This window comes from Pinus tabuliformis, chromosome 8, assembly GCF_031772625.1.
Source record: "Pinus tabuliformis cultivar Carrire ecotype Pingquan chromosome 8, CPIR1, whole genome shotgun sequence".
Taxonomy (NCBI): domain Eukaryota; kingdom Viridiplantae; phylum Streptophyta; class Pinopsida; order Pinales; family Pinaceae; genus Pinus; species Pinus tabuliformis.
Genome location: NC_142294.1, coordinates 1,617,916,773 through 1,617,930,335, shown reverse-complemented (window position 1 = coordinate 1,617,930,335; position 13,563 = coordinate 1,617,916,773). Strand labels below are relative to the sequence as shown.

General features: G+C 40.5%; 1 protein-coding gene across 2 annotated transcripts in view; it reads right to left on the bottom strand.

Moving 5' to 3' along the window:
* LOC149242265 (O-fucosyltransferase 13-like) overlaps positions 1-13,563 on the bottom strand; it is a 70,937-nt gene that overhangs the window by 24,372 nt on the left and 33,002 nt on the right. Inside the window, exon 7 of one of the 2 annotated variants that reach the window (XM_089374199.1) lies at positions 12,769-12,990. The exons of the other annotated variant lie outside the window; for it this stretch is intronic. Within the exon in view, the coding sequence (XP_089230325.1) occupies positions 12,769-12,990 (222 nt within the window). The remainder of the gene's footprint in view (positions 1-12,768; positions 12,991-13,563) is intronic. 2 annotated transcript variants of the gene reach the window in all.

Here is a 13,563-nt window from a genome sequence, read left to right as displayed (position 1 = left end):
CCAAGAAGGAAAGTGATCGATGGTCGGTGCCCTACCAAGAAGAAGTTAAAACAAAGAATTCATGACATCAAAGAAGGAGATCAAGCAGCTAAAGGACCCACGAAGAAGAAGTTGTTGATGAATGGACAAGTCCCTAGCTAAGAGGGAGTTATAACAAGTTCCCAATTACAAAGGAACTTGGACAAGTACCTTGTCAAAGGATACTTGGGCATATCTTCCTCAATTGAGAGGAAGAGATAGACACAACATTCTTGTCTTCACTTGGGAAGAAAGAATGGGAGGTTTAGATAATCATCTAGAATCTGATACTCTTTGAGGATGTGTAGGGCATCCAAGACAAGAGTAGGCAAGAGGACCGATATTCTTTGAAGGTTGGGAACCCAAGACAAGAATAGTCCTAGAAGGTCATACTCATTGAACACCCGGGTGAGTGTGTACCTTGAGAGACAATGACTAAGGTGTCTATAAGTCATTGGTCTTGTCAACATTGTGCTATGATCTAATGAGAGATAGAGTTGTTAGTCAAGGCCTTGCTATGGACAATGTTGGTTACTATGATGCTATAACAGATGGATTGCCAATCCGGTTTCTCTTATGTGAATTCTTCAAGATTGAAAAATAGCCAAACACCTTGTAATGATTTATGAATACCTCCCTAGTTAAGAGGGAGTGTTGAAGAAAGTGTAACTAGGTTAGGTCTTCATAAATGTACTTTTGATAGTTGTATTTATTCAAGAAAAGACATATTATTTTTGTTATATTTATCAATGAGTTTCTTGCTCATTGAAGTAGGTCAAGCACATATTTAAGTGCTTCTAGGAAGTCAAAGAGTCAATGTATTTATTGAAGACCCTTAAGGGCATGTTACACTGTATAAACTTGTATAAGAGTCAAAGGAAATATCTCCAAGCAAATTCAAGTCCTCTTCATGCAACGACATCCTCCTAGCAGCAAAAATGATGAAGAAAGACCAAGTCAGCCTACAGTCAACAAGTCGGCCTAAAGGAGGGGCATTCCTCTATATATATAGGTTGTCCACTCCCTCATAACGACCAATACCCACCTCTGAAATCAGCGAGCAAGAGAAGTCAAGTAAAAGTGAAGAAGGACGAAGTTTAAGGGGTCTCCAAGTGCAGCGAAGAAAGAAGGAAGAAAAGCAAAGTTTTGGGACTGTTTCTAGGGCAAAGTACAATCACACGTGCAAGAAAAAGGAGGGAAGTCTGCAGTTATACCAGCAGCAAATCACAGTCATATATTCATCTTGGTTTGGGCTTGAAGCTTAGGCCAACAAGGCCTACCACTAGAGCAAAGAAGAAACTCTCTCATATGAAGGAGAAAGGAACCAAATACACTACTAAACCTCCCACACGTGCGAGAATTTAGGGCTGCAGAACTGTCATATCAAGTCTGTACCTACACATTGAAGAAGGAGCTCGGTTGGTCAAGAAGAAGGAAGTTATCATCATTAGTGAAGGGCTTCACTAGAGACCAAGGATAAGTGTCTCTTCTAGGGCAAGTACAACAAGGACTACCAACAATTGTAAGAAGAGAAAAGTGTTGGAAGAAGGAGAACGAAGTGTCGGAAGGAGGACTAAGTGTCGGGAACAAAGTGCAGGAAGGAGGAAGGACTTGACTTGTGCTTGGAGGATTTTCTAGTCAAGGGTCTAGGGTTTGGCATTGATCAATAAGAAGCTTCAATAAGAGAAATTTACGAAAAGATTTTTCTCTCTAAGAGAGAGAGATTTTGGCCCTAGCATAGAGCCTATATCTTGTGTTCTTGTTTCTTATGTTTTGGTAGCAGTTCGATGAAGTAAACACACACACTAATAATAAGAAGAAGATCAAGCTAAGATAAATTGGAAAAGTGCTTCACAAATTGTTATCAAGTTTAGAAGAATCCTATTATACATAACTTCTCTTGATTCTTCAACACCCTGACCTTGGATGAACCCATACCTTAACATATACATCAACCCTAGGTCCCGTGTAGCTATCTATTACAAGGGGGTTTTCGTGGAAAGCCTTTCTAGCTTCTCCCAAAGGTTGCACCTTTATTGAGCCTTTCCATTGAATGAGCCATCTTGCTTCGCTTCAAACTTATCCTAGGAGTATCTATCACAAGCGAGAGACACTGGGACTCCTTCCATTGGTGAAAATCCGAGAAGAGGAGGCATAAGCTATGGTGACAATGGGCCTTTGTCCCAAATTGTTGTTGTGCCCTAGTAGTTGCCCCTTTAGGTTGCCCTTAAGGTCCCCTTCTATTTTGTGTGGTAACAATTCTATTCTAGGAAAGACAATTGTGCAGTCAAGAACTAATTTTCCTAGACAAGTGTGCAGCCAAGAACCAATTAATTTCTATCATTAGCCTACCCTCAGCTGATTTAGGAAGTTTTGTCTAGCCTAGAATGTTTTGTCTAATGACCTTTATTGCACAAGAGACATGAAGAAACCTTGTCAATGTGCAAAATGGAAAGGAATTCTAACTTATAAGCGTAATATAAAATCGGGTAATAAGATTTTATCAAAGTGTTGCTCTCTTGATGCCAACCTTGATTACTCCATCCACCCATATCCTTGTTGAAAAATGTAACTATGGTCGGTCTTCATAATTGTTGTTGTACTTTATCATTATGTATTTATTGTAAAATTGCAAAAGAAAAATTATTTTTGAAGCATGGGTTTCATGCTCATTTTATTTATTTATTAGGTCAAAGCCTCCATTGTAGGCTTCTAGGGTTTCTCGAGTCATAAGAGTCATTGTCACATTTATTAGACCCTTTCGGGGCTTTTGTATCATGAAAAGAAAATTATTTTTTGAGTCAAAACAGTTATTTGTCACCTCCTCACCAAGTCGGACTTACCTTGATGAAGTTGGCCAAGATTGGGGCTATTCGACCCTGTGGAAGCAGTATAAATAGAAGAAGAGCTTGACCCATTTGGCATCCATCCTCAACAAGTTCAATCTGCAAGTGAAGGAAGAAGAAAAAGAGTGTGAAGTCAGAGAAAGAAGGACAAATCAAAAGAAGATCAAAATTGAAGTTTTTGGGCATCTCTCTCTCACACATGCGAGTTTTTCTAGGCTTTCTGGGCAAGTTGCAGTGGCCGAAATTTTTGTAGTGACTGTAGGTCCGAAAGTATGAGTTGTAGGGGGGCAGAAATTCCAGATTGAAGCAGTTTTGAAGGAGTTGACTGTTGTTGACTGAGGTAGAGTTTGTCTACTTGGAAGGAGGGTTGACTTGGTGATTAGAGGAAGTCTTTGTCTTGGTCAAAATGTCTTAGCTTGTCTCACTTTGACTTGATTCTATTATTGAAAAAGAGTTGACTAGGTTTTCCCCTTGAAGAGGGGTTTTGCCTTGGCTGTGTGCCTACATCTTGTGTCTCTTGTTCTTGTGATCTTCATAAACTTTTGATGTGGTAATTGCTTGATGAAAGATAACATAATAAAGAAATAAAAGAAGCCAACAAACGTCACAAGTAATTATCAAGAAAAGAGGAATCAAAACCCTAATAACTACATGCATTGATTTTTCAACATGGTATCAGAGCTAAGGTGAAGGAAGGACTATTTGAAGATCACTTTGTTGGCTATCATTTGAAGGAAGGAAAGCACTCTTGAAAGAAGGATCTCTCTCATCAATGGCAAGTTATTTGAAGATGAGACTCAAAACCCTTAAAGGTCTCTTGAAAGTTGCAGGAGTCAAGATCATCTACAATCTATCTAGAAGAATCAAAATTGGAGGATTCATAGCAGCACTTACAGGTACATTTAATGATGACAATGCATGGATCATTGATAGTGGAGCCTCAAGACATATGATAGGAGAAAGTGGACAACTACAAACTTTATCAAAAGGATCATCATCTCATTCAGTGGAGCTTGGAGATAACAATAGCTATGCAATTAAAGGTCTTGGATCTACCTCATTGAAACTAGAAGATGGTGGAAAGCTTCATCCCAATGACATCCTCTGTTTTCCAGGTTTGAAAAAGAATTTATTTTCTATTTCTTGTCTAGAAGATAAAGGAGATAGGATTGCCTTTGTAGATGGAAAAGTTCTTGTTTGGGGAAGGGACTCTAGTATTGAAAAAGAAAGGGTTATTGGGATTTGTGAAGGAAGGTTATATAGACTTTTAACACATTCTCCTCAAGCTCTTGTTCACATGGATATTAGTCCCTCTAAGCTTTGGCATAGAAGATATGGGCACCTTCATTATAAAATATTGCCCACAAGTCAAATGGTAAAAGGTATCCCCATCTTGAAGGAGGATCATGAAGGAGTATGTAAGGGATGTGCTTTAGGGAAGAATACAAAAAAACCATTTACAAGCAGTGACACAAGGTCTAAAGAAGTGTTAGACCTCATTCATTCTGATGTATGTGGACCAATGGCAAATAAATCTCTTAGAGGCCATCTATATTATGTGACCTTCATTGATGATCACTCTAGGAAGACTTGGATCTATCTTCTCAAAACAAAGGACAAAGTCTTTGAAAAGTTTAAATATTTTAAATCAAAAGTGGAAAAATTAACAGAAAGGAAGATAATGTCTCTTTAATCCAACAATTGTGGTGAATATACATCTAAGAAACTCATAGCCTTTTGCAAGGAGGCATGTATTAAGAGGGAGCTCATTGTTCCCTATAATCCTGAACAAAATGGAGTAGCAGAAAGAAAAAATAGGACCATTGAAGAATGCATTAGAACCTTGATATTTAATTAAGACCTTCCAAAATTCTTATGGGGAGAAGTAGCAATGACAGTAGTATACATACAAAATAGAAGTCCTCATAGAATTCTTGAAAATATGACACCAGAAGAAGCATTCTCAAGGAAGAAGCCATATGTAGATCATCTACGTATCTTTGGATGCCCTGCCTACATTCACAATCCGAAGGATAAAAGAAAGAAGTTGGACTCTATGAGTTTAAAAGGTATCTTTGTTGGATATAGCCTTTCATCAAAGGCTTATAGAATCTACATAAAAGAAGATCGTAGAATTGAAGTTAGCAGAGATGTCATATTTGATGAAAACTTTGCATACAAGAAGTCCAAAGATATTCCTGTTGAATCTGATGAAGAAGATATCCCACTCTTTGAAGAAGAACAACAACATGACAATGCACCTACAAATCAAGAAGAAGGACCAAGTGAACCCATTCAACCTACAATCATTCCCGAAGCAAAGAAGAGGCCAAATTGGTTAAAAGCTACACTTGAAGATGTCGAAGGACATGGAGCAACAAAAGGTACTTTCAGAGAAAGCAAAAGACCAAATAGGTACTCCAAATATGCAACATATATGACAAAATTAATTGAAGCAGAACCAACCACATTCGAACAAGCCGCTAATCATGATGAATGGAAAAGAGCCATGCAAGAAGAATATCAATCAATCATGAAAAATGGGGTTTGGGAAATTGTTCCTAGACCTAGTGACAAATTTGTTGTCACCTCTAAATGGAACTACAAAATCCAACATGTTGTCGATGGGAGCATAGATAAAGACAAAGAAAGATTTGAAGCAAGGCGTTTCTCTCAAAGGGAAGGAGTGGATTACGAAGAAACATTTTCTCCTACAGCCAAGTACAATATCATTAGATCCTTGATTTCTTTAGCAGCTACTATGGGATGGAACATCCATCAAATGGATGTCAAAACAACCTTTTTGAATGGAACCATAGATGAAGAAGTGTACATTGAACACCCAAAAGGTTTCGAAATAGATAGCAAGGAATCTCAGGTTTGCAGGTTGAAGAAAACTCTATATGGATTGAAACAAGCACCTAGAGCTTGGTGTGCTAGAATGGATGCATATCTCTTAAGAATTGGATTGTTAAAAGCAATGCAGACCCAAATCTCTACATCAAAGTAGTAAAGAATGAACCAGTGATTATTCTATTATATGTGGATGATTTACTTCTTACAGGTGTGGAGCATAGAACTCAAGAATGTATGAATATGTTGGCAGCAAAATTTGAAATGAATGATCTAGGACTTATGCATTATTATTTGGGCTTGGAAGTTTGGCAGAAACTTGGAGAAATATATCTTGGTTAAAGAAAGTATATCATCAAGATTCTACAAAAATTTGGTATGATGGATTCCAGGCCTATGACAACTCTAACGATCACCAACTTATGGAAATTGAGAAGTTCAGATTCTAGTCTCATTGATCCCACATGTTATTGTCAGTTGATTGGCTCGTTGATGTATTTGGTAAATACTAGACCCTATATATGTTTTGCAATGAATGTTCTAAGTCAATTTCAGATGGAGCCTCGTCATGATCATTGGATGGCTACCAAGCATATTTTGAGGTATTTCTGTGGGACTATTCATCATTGTCTAAAGTATGATTGAAAGGGAATCTGAAACATTACAAGTGGTTGTTTTAGTCTGGGATCTGCAATGATTTCTTGGATGAGTCGTAAACAAGATTCGATTGCTTTGAGTAGTGCTAAGGTTGATTATGTTGATGCTTGTGAAGTTGGAAAATAAGTGGTTTGGCTTAGGAAGCTTCTGCCAAATTTGTTTGGAGGAACCTTGGATCCCATAGTTATGAATTGTGATAACCAAAGCAACATCAAAATGTCTGAAGACCTCGTATTCCATACCAGAACTAAGCATATTAATAATAAATATCACTATATTAGGAGTTTAGTACAAGATGGGATCAAAGCTACAATATATTCCAATATATGAACAAGTCGTTGATGTGTTGACAAAATCTCTCCCCAACAAGAAGTTAGTCTATCTCGCTGACCTCCTCATATGAAAAATCAAAAGTGGGGATATTACAGTCCTCTGCACCAAAAATTGCTTGTCCTCAAGCAATGCCCGAACAAGCGCCCCCACTATCTGCTAGCCCAAATGAGCACTGCAAACAATATCGAGGTCCCAAATGTGCCACTAAGTCATCCCTACCCCATGCTATTCTATCATAAAGGAATCCCTCAATACCAAGATCCCAAACCATCCTAATCAATGTGAAGCACCCCTTGCTCCACTCATTGTCCAAACAGGTATAGATACCAGAAGCCCTTTGCATATTATTAATAAGTAGTGCATCATGATAATGTAGGACTCAATCCAACTCCCCATGAACCTGCCCTACCAAGTAGTCCACCTCATGCACTCAAAGAGTAAACTCCTAAAGGTACAACCCAATCCCTGTGGGGATGAAGTCTCTCTTGCATGAGCTTTCCCAGATATCCTCCTATTGTCTAACCTGCCATCCTGATGAAGTCCCCCATGCCATCAGCGAGTCACTAAAGCCCAATGGAAGATCTGAGTGACCTCCCTCTATAGTAGCTAGCTCATCCCTAAAGGTTGTTGAGTTGTCAAGTACTGTGATGCGTGGGTCCCATGCCAATCTCATAAGGGGGCCACCATGTTGTCGTTGCCACTCTGACTCTAACATGCTACCCATCATGCGCACACTGTATCCTCCTCCCCTGAAACCTGGTGGCAAAATAACAACGAAGGCCAAGCTCATCCTACCCAGGTGTCTCTATGATATCAATATCTACCCATCCATTGTTAATCCTGATCCTAAGCTGCAACTAGAAAAACTTGTCTCACCATACAATGGACACCTTAGTGATCCCCCATGTGTCAACCCCAAGGGAGCTCTATCACCCTTTACTATGGTCTTGCTCCTTACAAAACGGAGTGGCCTATCGGCCAACTGAATCCCTAGATCCCATAACCAAATATGTTGTGGCATAGTCTTGACGACTACTGAAATCCACCTGCCCCACATCTTTGCTCCCTGCATGCAAGCGATATGTTGACTCCACACATCATGAATCTATCTAGTGCATGCAAAACTGACCTACTCCTGTTGTACCACCTGCTACATATGCTCCTGTGATACCTAGGAGTGCCTTGCCCAAAATGTGTCATGCATCCCCTTAAGTGTGAACTCAAGGGTGGAACATATGCTACCACTACAACGAACCACGCACTACCCAAACCTGTACCTGTCAGCTCATGCCTTGCCCCAATGCCACCACTTAGAAGACTCTCACCTGGTGCACTGAGTCCCATCCAAATATCTCAGGTAAGCTCCTTGTACCCTGTTGCTCGTGCCCAAGTGTCAAAGGACAATGCCCAGATCATTTGTGCCTGCAAGCGATGTAGAATAGGAACATGCATGTGAGTCCCCAAGGATACCATCAAATGTCGCTCATATGTGTCCTCATCGATCCTGGGTCAACTACACCCAAAGGTATGCCTGGTGTCCCAGTCCATAAGTCTCCTTGGAGGAAACACTCCAAGACCCTGTCATGCAGCACCATACGCCCCTGCATACCACCGAGTATCCATGTACTCCTCAGCATGCCACTGTACATTGTGGCCTATCCTTGTACACCACTAGATACCCCCTGCTACTGTTGTACCATCTTGTACCATCTCATATCTTGCATGTGTCACTGTACCCGTAACCCAACACTCCCCATGTGTACTCAATGCGATGTGAGTCGCTCTACCTCCTCCACAACGCCAACCAACACACTACGACACACCACCATGCATATCCATGCCCACTTGCAAATCACTGCTCAACACGGTATGCTCCTACACACCACTAGATGTCATGGCCTAAAGCTGAGACAGTATGCGTCGACCGGCACCCTGCCAGCATCACCACCTCCACGATCACATCAGTGTACCCTTTGATACATGGATCTCCCCTCCAAAGTCCCTCAGAGAGACCCACGAGGTGAATCTCCCTATGTACCAATGGCTATGCCACCACTATGTTTCTCCTGATTTCTTGTTGACACAATGTCCCAATTAACTGTGGAAAGTACCTAGCCCAAAACAAGGCAATGTTTGGTGGTTTTTTTATGCCACCTCCTCCGAAAAACTCTTGCTAGAGTATGTTGATCGTCCTAAAGTCCCATGCATGCCCCACATGCCAGGACAACCCGCGGAGTTTGCCTGCTCTCCTATCAATCCAACCCATCGCTAGTGTTGATGGAGATCTAAAAGTGTGTGGGCACTCGATCACCGGATCCATCGCACTACTAATACCACCATTAACCAAGCCCACACTACAGCGGGGAATCCCTCCTGGATCACAACAATCGTTTAGCCCTCGAGCTCCATTGGCAACCCACGGCCCTTGTTGGACTATGCTCCTGGCAATGGATATATCTGAGCACCTAGCTGGCTCCACTGGATACAAAATCAATATCTCTCGCCATCCAACCCCAAGAAAGGGATCAAATGCACGAACACTCGTACATGGAACAAGCTCTCCATCCTGCGAATGCTGCTCCCTACGCAACTCATGTCCTCGTCATCTTGCAAGTTTGGTCAACACATATAATCTACCTAGATAACACAACCTCTCTCTCACCAATGTGCAGAAGCAACCCAACAATGTTGCAAGCCCCATCGATGTATGCCTAAAGAGGGTTATCGTCTGAAAGTATGACAGGTTTGTTGGTCGTCGATGCACCTGTTTGCTCTTCATCGATGGCTGACTCTAAGGGTGGTTGTTCATACTCCTCTGCCATGGGCTCAACATGAGCCACTAATTGCCCCTCCATAGATAGCTCATCATGCATAACATCCTCACCATTCTGTTGTAGGTGGCTATTGTCTGGAAACTCTGTCACAACTTTATATAACTCTATGCCTGTTGGCACTTCGTCACTGGACATGTCCCTTGGTACCCCATCAGCGATGGATATGCATCTTGGAACCTCACCACTCTGTTGTGGGACGCTATCACCTGAAAACTCGAACACGACCCTAGACACCTCATCAATGGATCCCTCAACAACAAACGACACCTCATCCATGGGTGGTACCTCGTCAACAAATGGCCCTCTGAGTGTATGTTCTACTCTCTCCACTAGGGTGTCAACTGGAGCTAGCAAAGGGACCTCCAATAAGGGTGACTCCTATGTCACACTGGGTACATCGAAATGCTCCTCACACTCTCGCATGCCCTCAGCCTCATGCTCAACCTCCTCCTTGGGCTCCTAATATCTAAATCCAAGTCTCCACCAACAAAAGCACCTCCTAGTCTCACCCTCTAACTGTCCCTGTCTTGTCCACTCCTTTTGATGAAGTATAGTGCCCTGATTTTGTCAACTTGCCTCACATGGTGTAAATGGCTTCACCCCCATGTCATGTGCACCTTTGGTGTCTTTGCCTGAAGGATGAAGATGGTCCTGGTTTATCCCCTTACTGCTACAAAATTGGGCCTACATTCTTTTTAATTCTATTAATTTCTCATTATTTTTGTGGATTTCTTCCCAGATCCTCTGTGTACTCCATCTTTCTTGTGTCATTGGGATGTCCATACTTCCACCAATTAATGTGCATGCATGCCCAATACTATCATGATCTTGCTAGCTTCCCCACTGCTGGCCAAGATCATGCTCTAATACCATTGTAATATTCTAAATTGAAATTTACAGCAATAAACAGAGACATAAACAAGGAAATAACAACAATAAACAAATTCCAGGCATACACATCAAAATACACAAGAAAATGCGCCAAACAACTGAGCCATTTTATTAATGTGGAGAACTAAGCACATCAGATGTTAAGAAAGACAGAACTTGGGCTTGCTACTGCAAGCTACACAAAACCCAAGTGAGAGTACAATGCTCAAGTGCCAGAGAGGTTCTCCACCAAAAACTACGCCCTACCCATAAAATGTTGTTGTTGGCTGCTGAATGGAAGTGGAATACTTGCACTGAAGAGTGCACAGAATGAGCTGAAATTCTATGGAAGGCCTCCTCACTAGATATCCAGCAAAACTCAAAAATATCTCATGAACCCAAGTGGTGGAAATGGACCTAAAGTGAACTGCGCCCTCCAACATTTTTTGTTGTTGAACTAGCAATTCTTCCCTTAGGAGTGCTCAGAAAATTCTGCAAAATTAATCCTAGCCTTGTCTCAACAAACCCACAAAAACCCAGAAAGGGGTTTGGGCTAGATCCACAAGTCACCAGTGACCCCCAAAGCTGCGTCACGCGTGTTGGTCCCACCAATCTGACAGAGAAGCTATAGGAGTGCAATTGTTACCAAAGTGACCAAATCTCCCTCAATGAAGTCCTCCCTAACTCCAACTTATTTCTCCTCCCAATCACCAATGATTCCCAGTTCGAAATGCTCCCCAAACTCTTAGTTGCAAGTAAACCCCTCCTCAGCCATGCAAATCACCCAAGGAAAATCCCCTCTACTCGTGGCAAATTCATTGCAAAAACTCCAGGCAAACAACCCTTCTACACCAGCTCCCTCAGCCCCACGAACTTGGCTTCTGTGTCCCTAGAAAAACCACGCCCTTGTTGATGGAAAGCCTGCAAATTGGCTCCCCAAATGCCTGGAACAACTCCCAAATCTCTCATAGGGTGACACTCGAAGTTCATCGAAGGTAGAGTTGGAATTTCTGCCTGGAAATCCCTTGTGCTAAATAGCACTGGTTGACTTGGCTAAACAGCTCAAGAAAACTTGTGTTCAAAAGTAAAATTGTCAAAAAGATCCCAAATGGAGGCCTACTTGCTTTATTTATATAAGTTGATCCTCTCTCCCTTGGTGGACCCCATTTTTCACTAACTCGCACCCCTTTCTTTCTCTCCCTTCCTCCACAAGGGCGAGTTACCTCTAGAGGTCGAATTGCCTCCTTTTTGTGGTCCCCACATTCCACTAAGATTGTAATTTCTCCTATTCTCCTAAGTCCTCATGTCTCCCATACCAAAATTTCCTCCAACGCCCAAATTGCAAAATTTTGCTATGCTTAGCACCACCCCCAAGGATCCCGCTGACCTTAGCTGAAAAATCAAAATTGGGGCTATTACATCCAACTCTTCACTAAACCACGAGCCTTCAAAACTAGCAAGTGCCAAAAATGCATCTGCTCCTTGAAAAATAAAGGTTCTTGGAATGGCCTAAAAGTTTGCACCAATACTTTATGCCATACTGGGTACTCAAAAAAGATAATCACCCACCTGATATATCATCAACTTTGCTAAACTAATAGATTGGCCAAAAATAGGCCCAAAAATCAGTCTTGGATTCAATTAAAATTCCAACTGTGGATTAATATCTATACTGGATAATTTCCTTTTATTTAGACTACCTCTGAAAAATAGAAATTTCTAAAATAATTTCAAGGAAAATAACAACTCTAATTCACCCCAAATTCGAACCATAAACCTATCTCCCCAATAGGAAATACACTATCATTTGCTGCTGAAAAGGACCAGGTTTCTAATTATAGAACCTATAAAAAATCACTAAATCCAAAATCTAAAAGTGTCCATCTGACTGTTCTCCATCCCCCATGGGTATCTGATGCATGGGGAAAATAGCTAAAAGTAGAATGTTGAAGTTTGAATTGAAGAATTTGCTAATAATAGCGCAGGATGTGCTATCACCCTGGAATATTGATCTCTGAAAACTTTCTAAAACTCATATAATACAACTCTAAAATGAGGAAAGGCTGAGACAAGCTCTGGACCAAAGTACCCATATGGCTAAGGTACTCACGAATTGTTGATGCCAAATGATGTACTCTGTAATGTTGAATCTATCATACATTATGAATCACGTTAAAATTTATTGATGTATTAAAAGTTAATTAACTAGTCTTAAAACTAACTAATACAATTACCCTCATTGACCTATGTTTAGGTCCACTACAGAGTCCCTTGTTTGTGAAGAAAGATAGTCTGCAACTTGAAAAGCATACCAGAAGATATGAGTAATTTAGAAAGCACTCAGAAATGTTAATTACCTATCTATCTTTTGACTCGCTGCAGGGGTAATGATGATATATTGATGCTTCACCAAAGAAGGAAGTACAGACTCGATATAATCAAAATGACCTTTCTTTTTACGACAATCAACTCTAACTGGTTTTTTTGAGGCCAGTCCTTGTGGTAATTCTTTCACAACATGGACAAATCCTTTCATCTGCTGAATGAAATAGTCTACATCGAAAATATCTGCAAAACCACTGCATATAAAGTAATCTCGTTATAAAAAAATTGTAATAGGTCATTTCCTAGCCATGCACACCAAATTTCATTTGCATGTCATTTGTGTTCCTTTTGATTGTATTGCAAATTGGAAATCATAATAGCACCACTAACCAACTATTGTAAAAATGGGGCATGCTATACAATGTTCGGAGATGTGATGATGGAATATTTTATAAAGAATTGAAAGAAGAGAAACTATATTTGCTTGAGCTCCAAGTAATAATGAAGACACAAAAATGAACATGTAGAATATGTGCAGTCCCAAAAATAAGATCTATGCCTGGTTATAAGCATTCCTTAGAAATAGAAATCATACATCTATAGTAGGGCACCAAAAGCATAAAACATATTTCACAACCCACTGCAACTTGTTTATAGAGATAGTTCTATACAGAAATCACTGGAATGATTCATATAAATATTAATATAGCAAATTTTTCAAACGCAAAGACAAGGTTCATCACAAAATCACAACAATAATCTATAATGTTAAAGGTGATAATTAAAAGTGTTAGGTTATAGTAGCAAAGATTTCAATGATCATGTCG